At 38.0% G+C, this 12,916-nt stretch overlaps 1 protein-coding gene across 1 annotated transcript in view; it reads right to left on the reverse strand.

The window, feature by feature from the left end:
- Positions 1-1,302: 1,302 nt before the first annotated feature.
- Positions 1,303-12,916, reverse strand: part of LRRC72 (leucine rich repeat containing 72) — a 41,653-nt gene continuing 30,039 nt past the window's right edge. Inside the window, exons 6-9 of the mRNA XM_032873898.1 lie at positions 10,757-10,846; positions 9,669-9,821; positions 2,439-2,466; positions 1,303-1,525 (exon numbers count right to left, since the gene is read on the reverse strand). Of these exons, the coding sequence (XP_032729789.1) occupies positions 1,360-1,525; positions 2,439-2,466; positions 9,669-9,821; positions 10,757-10,846 (437 nt within the window). The 3' untranslated portion in view covers positions 1,303-1,359. The remainder of the gene's footprint in view (positions 1,526-2,438; positions 2,467-9,668; positions 9,822-10,756; positions 10,847-12,916) is intronic.

A 12,916-nucleotide genomic window follows, 5' to 3' on the forward strand; every position in this document is an offset into this window, starting at 1 on the left:
CACAACATGGTAGCTGGCTTCTTGCAGAGTAAGTGATCCAGAAGAGAGAACCAGAGAACATTTCCATCCTTCCTGTGACCAAATCTGGGAAGCCGCACACCATCACATCTGTCTCGAGCCACAACATCCACATCGATGCTCAGCTCTCTGCCTTTCCTTGACCTCTGGCAGATCATGCCTGAATTTTCAGACCCTGGCTTTGTACAGAATCGGAAGTGCCCACACGTAAAAGGAGGTTACAGATTCTCAGGGACAGTTCACCGTTCCCTCTAGGGCTCCCGTCCCTTGTCTGTTGGATTTCAGCCCCACTTGTCCAGTGTGTGTCTTTTCTGTGTGTGTTACTCTGTGGTGGTTGAAGCACAATCAGACAGGAGGAGAAGTCACGCTTCTTTTTATAAGGGTTTGTTTTGTTTTTTTAAGATTTTTAAAAATTTATTTGCCAGAGAGATCACAAGTAGCCAGAGAGACAGGTGGGGGTGCGGGGGGTGGGAAGCAGGCTCCCTGCTGAGCAGAGAGCCCAACACGGGGTTCAATGCCAGGACCCTGAGATCATGACCTGAGCCGAGGGCAGAGGCTTTAACCCACTGAGCCACCCAGGCTCCCATGCTTTTTATAAGCTTTTGATCTAACTCTTTAGCTCAGCCGGGGAAAACCAGAAATGCATTTTGTCTCTCAGCACGAGGCAACTGCTACACGCTTTTCTGGTTTCTCTTCCCCCTAGCAGCAGGCCTCCAGGGAGGCCAAGCTCACATCATTAGCCCACACCCGCAACTGGCAAATGCCTTCGAAGGCAACATCAAAAGATGATAGGCTGGATAAATAAATTGTGGTATCTTCATACAATGAAATAGCATACAGCAATGAGAACACAGAGCTATCACCTCGAGCAACAACATGGGTGAGTTTTATAGTACTGAGTAAGAGAAGCCAGACACAAAATAATGCAACTTCTCTGATTGCGCTTATATGCCTTTCAAAGACAGACGGGATTAATTGATGATTTGGAGTTCATCACAGTGATGTCTCTAAAAGGGTGACTCCTGATAGGGAATAGCACTGGTAACAGGAATGAAGAGGCTGTTCACGTGCTGGTAATAATCTCTCTCTCGATCTAGGACTGCTGTTACATGAACATGTTCATTTTTTTGAAACTCTGTTGAGCTGAACACAATGATCTGTGTACATTTCTGTAGACATGTTTTACTTTAACAAAAATGTAAAATGTGTGAGGATTATATTAATGGTGTTTCTGCTTCCGTTTACATGTTTCAAATAATATAATAAATGTATAATATGCTTGATCACAGAGAAGTTTAATAAACAACAAAAATCCACTAGGATTTCTAGAAATACTAGGGGCTATCTCAGTGTAACTGTAAGCATTTGAGCGGGTTCTCTGCCTTTCTCATCAAGGTATTTTTCCTCTCGTGTTGGAACTGTGTCCCAGTTCAGGAAGGTAAAAGCCATAGCTGATCTCTTCAGGGACCTTACAAACACAGCATCTTCTGGGTCATCAAACACAGTTCTGCAAAAATGGCAATCATGTCAGAAAAAAAAAAAAATCCATTAAGCCACAGTGAAATTTTAATTTAAACAAATGCCATATTTTTCTATGCTATTTATAGCCTAGTACCACTAACAGATAACTTTGAGCCTCTACTGACTCTATTGACTCTCAGAATAAGGAATACTATTTTTACTGTATATACTGTTTATTTAAAATAAAAATAAACATAAAAATAAACATTTTTAAAATAAACATATTTAAATGAACATATTTGGGATCAGCTATTCCAGTTTAGGTCTCACACCTTAATGTGTTTATGACTTGACGCCAGTGCTAAATGAGGTGATTAAAGTATTTGTAGATGTCATATGCATATGAGTGTCTTAAGTACATTTTATTAGAAAGTTATGATTTCTCCACATTATGCTATTATTTTATAAATGTGTTTGGGGATGATATTTTTCAACCCTGAATCCAAAGAAAAAAATGCCTAAGTGCAAAATTTAAAAAGAATGATGATTTTTAAAGTTCATCAATATTCATAAGTTTGAAAGGTTTTCCATAGTTTAATGAAGTATTTGCTTTTGAAAATGTAAATCCCAAGGAATTTAAATGTTAATCTACATAACTTCTGTCACTGAACATATTTAGAGGAATATTAAACATTTGTAATTTGCTAATAAGTTTTAGGTTTTATTTTTTATGCATTGAATCAGCTTTTCATTTTTTTCTAGTTAAAATAATAGTATTAAAAACCTAAGTATGTCAAATATGAATAAACAGCTTGAGCTTATAGAAAGACAGCATTTTTTCCCCATCTATTGAAGTTAGTCATTTTTTAACTCATTAAAATCTATTTTGGGAAACGAAGATAATTTAAAGTCAATGCAATTATGAAATAATTTGATAATAAAAGTTAAAAAGCACTTACTTGTCTACATTATTCGCAAAAGCAAAATCTAAAAAAAACACATTTCTGAATTAGTATTTTTCAAATGTTTACTCAGCATTTAAAAACAATGGAACTTTTCCGATAAGGAAAAGTCTAGAGCCCAACTCTCTGATTTTTGAATGGTTATTTAGATGAATAGAATAGTTCAATCCTTCAAAAAATGCCTTGATATCTGAGCTCAAACTTAACTTTTCTCTTAGGTATATAGTGCCTCTGGTTTGCCTTAGGTTTCAAGGCAGATTCTTTAATTCAATACAGATCTCAAAACTGAGAACAGAATGCTTAATCAATTAAGTTACCAGTGGAATCCACGTGGGGATTTTTGTAATTAAGATACTGAGTCTCATGCAGAAACCAATCCTTTTTTTTTTTTTTTTTTTTTTCCAGATAGACACATGCATCTATAAATGGACCAACAGACTGAATGAGGAGAAATAGTTCGGTCAGTTTAAACCATTTGGATTCTTGGCATTAACTTCAAAGAAATCGAATAAACAAATCCTAGATCACAAGAATCTCCATCTTTCCTAGCTTTGGGAGCTCAAAGACTAGTCCTCAAAGCCAGGATTTCTTATGGTATCTTCCAGAGACTGTCATCGCTTTGTTCATTCCTCTCCAGAGGCCTCATGCCTCTGGAACGTACCAGCACCTGTTGGGCCACCAAAGCCCACAATGTGAGTCCTGCCAATCCGCAAGCAGCAGCTCTGCCTTAGGAGATGAGTTCATGGCATCCTGTCCTTTACAAATGGGTAACCCAGGGCTCCCATTCCCTTTCTGATCTCCCCGGACTCTTTTCTTACATTTTTAAAAATAATTTATTTATTTATTTATGTATTTATTTATTTTTAAGGAATCTCTACACTATTGTGGGGCTTGAACTCAAATCAAGAGTCCCATGCTCTTTCAACTGAGCCAAGCCAGGTGCCCCCTCCTACATTTTTAAAAAATTATTAAGTGCACCTTTTGCTTACAATGGATATAAATGTGAAAACAATAGAGAGTGAAACTTCTTGTGACCTTTCTCCTTCCTCTTCTTGGAGGTTATCACTGTTAGAGTTTTGTATGTATGTTTCCAGCCTCCTATGTGCATACACACATGTACTTACATGCATATATGTACCCCGCTCCAATTTTGTTAGTACTCTGTATTACATTACTCCATGATGCATGTTTTATTCTCAATATATCATAGAATAATTCTCAAGTACAACAGTGCATACTGTATGAATGTGCCATAACTTAATATTCTGTGAAGGACTATCCAGAGTATTTTCACTATTTTTTCTACTACACAAAATGTTTCAATGAACAGCTTTACATATACATCTTTGTTCATATATGCAAATACTTCTGCAAAGAGCCTACAAATTTAATTGCTATGTTGAATGATTTGCACATTTTATATGTTGGTGGATGCTTCCATATTGTCATATGATCTTCCAAGAAAGATGAACTCATTTACACTCTTATCATGAACACGTAAGTTGTACTTTTTCTCCCTTAATTGTTCACCTTTTATTAACCTTTTCAACTTCTAAGTATCTGCAGGATGAAAATAATATCTCATTGTTTTATTTTGCATTTATTCATTCACTAGGAAGTCTGGTCATTAGACATCACATTTATTCCCTTCTCTAAATGCATTATCCATAGCTTGTGTCACTTTTTTAACTTGGAGTTTACAAATTGATTTATAGAAACACTATAATATAATGGGAGTTAACTTCTGCCTATTGTATGTATTGCAAAGATTTCTTCTAATATCTCTTAATTTTGTCCCTTCATCATATAATGGCTTTCATTTATATGTAGTTTAAATCTGTCAACATTTCATTTCTGTGGCCGCAGGTCTTATGTAAAGCTTTGATTGGCTGTCTTCTCAGAATTATAAAAGGTTTTTTCTTTTTTCAGTACTTTTCATTTACATTTAGATTCTTAATCTTTCTGGAATGTATTTTTCCTTGTGATGTCTCCCTAAGAAAGTGGTTTTAATTTCTTCCCTTTTTTTTTTTTTTTTTCAAGTGGGCTCCATACCAAGTGTGGAGCCCAACACAGGGCTTGTACTCACAACCCTGAGATCAAGACCTGAGCTGAGATCAAGGGCTGGAATGCTAATGGACTGAGCCACCCTGGCACCCAGTTTTAGTTTATTTCTTTGGCCCAGGGTGCTCCATAGCATGCATCAGGGCCAGTGGCCCCCAGTCATTATTTTCTATGCAGACGGTACCTGCCTGGCTTCCATGGTGTGCTCTGCTGCCTGCTGATTTTTGCCTTCACAGATTCTTCTGACCCTGCACGTTTCTCAGTTCCCAACCAATCTCCAGATCTCACACTGGCCTCTGCTACCTCTCTGAGGCTTCGTGCACAAAGAGCGCTTGGCATTTGCTTTCCAGGGTTTGCCAGGTGTCACTGCTACCCAGAATCAGGGATGTCTTTAAAGCCTGGCTTCCTGAACCTTAAGTCCCCCAGCTCAAAACTTTTAATTTTGAAAAATTTTTTATTTTTCCACCTGGGTTTCAGAATCATTTAAGCATTTAACTCTTGGTTTTGGTTCAGGTTATGATCTCAAGGTCGTGAGATTGAGCCCTGCATGAGACTGCGCTCTGCACAAAGTCGGCCTGAGATATTCTGCTCCTCCTCTGCCCCTCCCACTCCTGCTCTCTCTCTAATATGTAAATAAATCTTTTTTTTTTTTAAGATTTTATTTATTTATTTGACAGATGGAGATCACAAGTAGGCAGAGAAGCAGGAAGAGAGAGAGGAGGAAGCCAGATCCCCTCTGAGCAGAGAGCCCGATGCGGGGCTCGATCCCAGGATCCTGGGATCATGACCTGAGCCGAAGGCAGAGGCTTTAACCCACTGAGCCACCCAGGTGCCCCTATGTAAATAAATCTTTAGGAAAAAACTTCTAGTTTTCACTTTTCTCTGGATTCTGTCTTCTTGCCTTGTATCTGGATTCACCCACTGTGGTGAACTACCATTTTTTAAACAGTCTACCTGATTTTCTTTTTGGTTTTCTTCTTACTCTTCCTAGCACATGCGTCAGCTGCTAGGCCCAGGCTCAGGGACATCATCCCCCAGTCTCGTCTCAGCACCTGGAGTTCTGTCTTATTTAGGGGAAAAGAGCAAATATCACAGAAACCCAGCAGTTTCACCTGGACCGCTAGTAGACATTTAAAAATTTTTTTGATATTTTCATTTCATTTCTTTTTTTTAAAGATTTTTCTTTTTTTAAATTTGAGAGAAAGAAGGAGAGTGAGCATGAGAGAGAAATAGAAAACCATCAGGAGGAAAGACAGAGGGAGAGGGTGAAGAAGGTTCTCCACTGAGCAGGGAGCCCAACGTGGGACTCCATCCCAGGACCCTGAAATCATGACCTGAGCAAAGGCAGCTCCTTAACCGACTGAGCCATTCAGGTGCCCCTATTTTCATTTCTTTTAAATGCCCTTAAAGTCTTTTCCCATTTAGGTAGCTGGTGGGAAATCTGTAAATACCTACTTCTTTAAAGCCGTATAAAAAGCCCACAGCGTTTTAATTCTGAGGTTGTTGATTATCGTGCAAGAAGCACGAAAGACATTAATGGAAACAGGTGCATGTATTTTACTCATATCTATTTGACAAGTATGGATAGCTGGGATTTAAAGAAATTCCAAGTTGACCTTTACTTCTTGAGCTATTTGAACATAATTGGTTTCTTTCCCAATTTAAGATTAAAGATAATGAAATCAAAATGTGGTGTGAACAGTTTTAGGTGTGGTTTCCTTCCAGTAAAAGAATTCAGAATCCTAAATGTTCATGTCACAGCAAGATGAGACTTACATCAAAGCAAATACAGAAACTATAAAACTCTAAGATATGTATTAAAAACCTATTATATAGTGGGTTTTATTAGTTTCATTATACATGGTCAGCTACTAAGATAAGCTAAAATAAGCCAAGCTAAAGTATTGGACTAAAAATACTATTTAGTTGCTATGATATATTGGCATTCTGTAGGAAATGAGATTAGAGTCCTGCCAATTTTTAAGAGGACAACAGTCAACATAGCTATGAATTAATAAGAACAACTCTCAAGTGCAATAAAACACTCTCCCTATTCTTTCTCCCTCTGATTTTGTTTTTAGAGGCTTAATATGGAAAAGCAGTAAAGAGAATAAAATGCTAGTAGTTTTTTCAAAAGCAATCTGATTGCACCAAAGAAAAGTACTAAACATCGTGATCATTGGTCCTCCTCACACCTGTAACAATAGTAGCCAGAAAAACATATAGGGTTGTCTTACATTGCTTGTTACTATGTAAGCTATTTTTAGGAGTGGAGATTTTCTATGTGGGGATGCATTTCCTAGCACAGCCTGGTTCACTCAGACTAATCTGATAACGTTCAGTTTGCGCATCTTAACATGAAGTGAAAGAAAACCAAGGTCAAGACTAAGAGCAGCTCAGTTTATCGCGCCCTTGATATGTGGTAGATCAGGAGTTGCAATGTTTCCATACTGAGTGTCGTCATAGCCAGAGGAAGATACAGTCCCTATTTTTAAGAATCAGAAAGCTGAAACAAATTCATGTCCAGGCTAATAAAACTTCTAACTACTAACACAGCTGGTGTTCAAACCTAGGGGGATCTGATCCCAAAACTTGTGTATTGTGCTCTTTCCTCTACACGGGTGGTTCTTTAACTGGTATGTGTCTCAGGATCACCTGAAAGGCTTGTTAAAACACAGCTTTCTGGGTCCTGGAGTTTCTAATTCAGTAGATCTCTTTGGGGGTAAGATTTTGCATTCATAATGAGTTCTTAAGTGATGCTGCTGTTACTGGTCTGGGGACCACATTGGCAGAACCAATGTGCTACACTAGTCCCTTCTGCATCCAGAACATGGCTTACAGACATTTTTTCCATTCTTCAGGACATGGAGTCACTAAAGGAGCAAGTTCAATGACACCTCATGGAAACAATCATACAAATTGATGCATTCTAAAGGGTAACTGGCCTAGTCTCTAAAAAGTCATGGAAACAAGTTTACAAATTTATTTTAGGGGTGCCGGGGTGGCTCAGTGGGTTAAGCCTCTGCCTTCGGCTTAGGTCATGATCTCAGGGTCCTGAGAGCAAGCCCCGCATCGAGCTCTGTGCTCAGCAGGGAACCTTCTTGCCCCTCTCTCTGCCTGCCTCTCTGCCTACTTGTGCTCTTTCTCTGTCAAATAAATTTAAAAAAAAAATTTATTTTAAATTTTAAAAGAATAAAGGTCCATAACAACCAGATGTAATTATGAACCTTGACTGATGTCTGGGTTGAAAAAGCAGCTACAGCAACCATCTTGAACCAACTGGGAAACTTTGAATATGTATTATTGTATGTTAAATAATATCTGTACACAAAGTATTTTTTTAGGTATGATGGTGGCATTGAGGGCATATAGGACAGTGTCCTTATTTTTAAACTTATAGGCTAAATTATTTAGGAGTGAAAAGTCATGATGTCAACAAGTAAAACATTTAAATTGTTCAGTGGTATTTTGATGTTTTCCAGTTTACATTGAGTTGGTGATTTCCAATCAGACGTAACTAGAAGCTTCTGAGGAAGTCCTTAATGAAGAAAAAGGCAAAGCCTCATCTATGAAGGGTGAAAAGGGCAGAATACTAATAATCATATCATATATGAGCATATGTAGGTATTTAATATTCCTTCAAGGTTTCCTCTATTAGAAAATGTCTCACATTAAAAAGTTGAGGGTAAAGTCTTGATTTTGCCTTTTTTTTTTTTTCATCTCTTGCTCATTTTTGATTAGCTTAGCTAGTTGTAGAACTTTTGGTTGACAATTACTTTTCCTTAGCATTTTAAAAGTCTTGGATCACTGTATTCTGACTTCATAATTGCAGTTGGGGATTTTGTTGTGAATCTATAAATTATTATTTATAGGTAATGTCCTTTTTCATTCTATTTTTAGATCATTTTGCCTTCAGTGTGGGTTTTTGTCATCGCTGTATGTTATTTATGTCTTTGAATATCTAAGGATTCATAGCTTATCAAATTTGGAAAATCTTCAGTCATTATCAGTTCAAACATTGCCCTCTGCCCAATTTCTCTATTTTTTCCTTGCAGGAAAGATAAGCTGATACTGGACCTTCTGTTTCTAATGTCTTCTTGTCTCACAGCTAATTAGTATTTTCTACTTCTTCTTTCTCTATGCTGCATTCTGGGCAATTTCTTCAAAATTATTTCCCAATTTAATATTTTTTCCTACATTTCTATAAAATATTTTTTGGGGGGCACCTGGGTGGCTCAGTGGGTTAAAGCCTCTGCCTTTGGCTCAGGTCATGATCCCAGGGTCCTGGGATTGAGCCCCACATCGGGCTCTCTGCTCAGCGGGGAGCCTGCTCCCCCCCCCCACTCTGCCTGCCTCTCTGCCTACTTGTGATCTCTCTCTGTCAAATAAATAAATAAAATCTTTAAAAAAATATTTTTTGGTTTATTTTTTGGAAAATCTATGTTTGTCTCTTGGGCAAAGTGTCATGAAGAAAATGTTTTTGTCTTTGCACCTTTTTTTTTTCCCTATCTCCTGTGATGCCTGGTGATGTAACAGCCACCTTGTAACCAAAAAGCACACTAAGAGTAGATATGGATATATTCTTGAACACCAATGATATCATTGAACTTTGTGCTAACACGGCACACCCTACCTTTGTACTCTTTGCTGTGTGAGAAAAACTCTACTTCCTTAAGTCACTGAAGTTGTATTTCTGTTACGTATAAGAAATTAAATTCCAACAAATGAAACATCACTGAAGGTATATGAATCCAACCAAAACATTAACAGTGATTATTTCTGGGTAAAGGAATTGCAGATGATCTATCTTTCTTCTTAATATTTTTTTCCGTATTATCAGCAACTTATAGTTTTAATTGGTGAAACTACCCAGTGATAGTGGTAATAGTAACAACAGATTATTTACTGAGCCTTTTATACTGTACTAGAAACTGAAGTAAGAACTTCAAGAAAATATATCATTGTTATCATTATTACTTCACTTAATTTAATATATACAAATGAAGATAAAATTGCATATTGCTTTAATTAGACTAATAAAATTGGAAAATATTCATTTCACTATGTAGATATTTCACTTATTATAAATTGCAGTTGTTACTATTACAATCCAGTTAGCCAAAGTCTGAGCAATTTTAATTTCATTTTTCTTCTTTTTCAAAATACCTGGAGGTACTCTCTGGGCTGGTTTTTGTTTAAGTGGTGCTCTAGGATTCCACGAGGCATCTACTCTTCTTCCGAACGCTATTGATTGAACGACATGAGTCCTTTTGTGGTTAAAAATGGTTATCATTGATCTTCTCTCATCTTCTGTAACTTCTGACAAATGCAAATAGTAATGTTATTGCAGGGCATTATAGAGATGCAGAGGCATTCAGAATACAATTGAAGAGTTTCAATAATGTGTTTATCTGAACTACGTTATATGTGAACACACTGTCAAAACCGTGAAGGGCAGTCACAGTGATTTCCATAATCTTACAAATGCTCAGTATATGCCATTCATGTCGCAAGGCACAGATCCTCCTAATGCATCCCAAACACTTTCTAACACATCACCTTGGATGGCTGCAATCATAGCTATGATACTGTCCTTCCTTTCCTCAGGGCTGTGAGGAATAACAGGAATAAATATAGGTTTTATATATCCTTGTTGGGGAGTTAGTAATAAATTATTAAGAATGTTCAAACCTATAGAGATAGAAAGGTAGGTAGAGGGATGGGGAATACACTTGGAGGTAAGAGAGGCTCCCCCGAAATGTAAAGTAAATGCAGTGAGGCTGCTGATCTTTGTGGCTCAGATAAATCAGACATGATAGTTTGTCTACAATGTTTAAGATGTCTTCATAAAGAAGTTATCATTGAATATATAAGTTTTAATATATATGTTTACAGAATTGCAAAGAATACAATTTTTAGAACTTAAATAAGCCTTAAGAGATTTAGTCCAGTTCTTTCATTTGTGAAATAAAACACTAAAATACCAGGAATAGATGATTTGGCATTCAACACATTCATGTCCAAATCAGGATGAGGAGACCTATTCTCACACTCAGTTAGATGGCCTTTTCCATAGTGATCAAGAGAAATCAATTCCTAAACTAGGGCAAATTTCACAGAGCAAAAATTTCAAAAATAAATCATTGAAAAACTTCCACTTACAAAGAGAACTATTTTCAAAGACATTCAGCATTTTTAAACTAGTGAACTATAAGACTGCCTTTCAAATATTTCTCTGTAAGAGGCATCCTTACGTTTTCGGTCAAGAAATTGTACTTCTGGAAGGTGGTAGATTATATATAAACGGTACAGGTTATATTGGCACAAAGGGTTTTGGTGGAGAGCTGCAAAGAAAGAATCCAAATTAAGATGTCAGATTTCAAAACTGGTTTCATTTATCACTGGATAAACTTTAGGAAATTGCAGAATTAATATGAAACGTAAGAACATGTAAAATTCTGCTTCATAAACCAAACCAGTGGCCTCCCTAATCTCACTTATTCAGAGCAGCACTTATTTCTCATTTGTGAAAGTCATTCGTTCAACAAATATTTCCTGAGTGCTTACTGTATATACTAAGAACCGTGCGAGGTGCTGGAGACATAGTGTTGACCCAATTCTACCACGAACGAGGAAAATTTTAGCCATCAGTTAATCAGTAAAGGAAGAACAAGAGATCAGCTCTGTGGGGGTCTTGATGCTGTTCTCTGTGACAGGATTTGTTCACTTGGTTTTCTTCCAGTCTCAGAGGTCACACGGGTGCCGCCTGGAGATGGATAGAGGTGCCGTACATGGCACGAACCAAATAAAGTTTTCCTTCTCCACTTAAAACCACTGCACATATATCTGAGTACCTAAACGCCTGTAGCCGCTTCACATCTCCGCAGGAACAGACCTGAGCTGGTGCTGATCTTGGATGGTGTCTCCTTCTGGCCAGACGCACGTGCCTCTGACTTCCTTAGCTCAGGTGCCGGAGTCCCTCATGAATCAGGCTGTGTCCCACAGTGGCTGGAGGTGGGAAGCAAGCGCAGGTGCAAGAGCTCCTGGCGTGGCTGACGTCGCGGGCTCTACGCATTCACATGCAGGTACATTTTTTTAAATCTTCAACTAGAAGTTGTGAGAGTTTTATTTTTAGGGAAAGAGTAGTATCGCTACTCTATTCTTCTCTGGATATATTAAACAGGGTTATTTTAATACAATGTGAAATAAAACTTTTATGATTTCCACGTGGGTATCTTTAGCTCTTGGAGTCGGCCTACATGCAATTAATTTGCAGACGGCTCTTCGGGGAAAAAAACGTCTGGGGAGGAGAATTACCACTAGGTGGCAGTAGGAGAAAGAGTTCCAGCCATCGTATAACCACATCACTCCCTCCCGAAATGGGGCTCCTTTATTGCACATGTTAAATTTGGGAGTAGCGCTGTGGCATTTGACTGTAAAATAGAGAGAGGCTTGATAAAAGCACGAAAATATTAAGCATTAAAAGCCCAGGAAAGAGCAGCTGGCAACATAAAGAAGACAAGGGCGTGCTTAGAACTCAGCGATTTTGCTAAAAACCGAAAAAATTAACTCCTCTAGATGTTTTCCCTGTAGGTTATAAAACATTTTGATATTTATTGTATAAACACAAACTTTTCTGGCTAATCAAATCATTACATATCGCTCTTCCCTGTGGAAAACTTGAGCTTTAGAAGGACTTAGAGCCGGCAATGGAAGACACCTGGTAGCTCTTAAAGGAAAGCTCTCAGAATGAAGAAGGCAGAAAAGAAGCTGGAGAGCCAGGAGCACCCAAGAATTTAAAAAGACAGGAAATGTGTGTGCAGTGAGGGAAGGAGAGGAAAAATGAAATGGAAGATTTGCAAGATTTCTCGAGTGACAGGGTTTACATTTTAAGCTTAAAAGGGAGGGAATTTATAGTGGTAACCAATAATTATAAGTACTGGACAGGGAGTAGAACGGATGTATATTAAACCAGTAATAAGGACAGGTTCTTAAAAGATCCACAGGGACCACGCATTGTAGTTTGAGTCAGAAAGAGAAAAGAACGTCCTTCAGTGATGGAAAAGCAAAAAATCGTTGCTAACGAGAGTTCAGGAGGAAGAGAAAGTCCCATCACAAATGCTTTAGTGCAGAAGTCTGCTCTGCGGTTGCTGCGTTGGAGAATCCCATCTGTCAACTCAGAACCCTGTGGTCCATTCTGGCAGCGGGGAGTGGAATCTGCTGCTGCCTATGATGTTCACAAAACAGGAACGAATGACGTTTACTCTTTGCATCCCCTTCATACTCTTTTCCCTCTGGGAACATTCCTATTTCATGTCTTCTCTTGGCTTCTCCCAGTCTTCAGTTAAGTCACTTCTTTACGTAAATTGAAAAATCTTCTAGCTTCAGCGAAACAGAACATCAGATTTAGACTT

The sequence above is a fragment of the Lontra canadensis genome, unplaced genomic scaffold, assembly GCF_010015895.1.
Source record: "Lontra canadensis isolate GAN:19392208 unplaced genomic scaffold, GSC_riverotter_1.0 scaffold2, whole genome shotgun sequence".
Taxonomy (NCBI): domain Eukaryota; kingdom Metazoa; phylum Chordata; class Mammalia; order Carnivora; family Mustelidae; genus Lontra; species Lontra canadensis.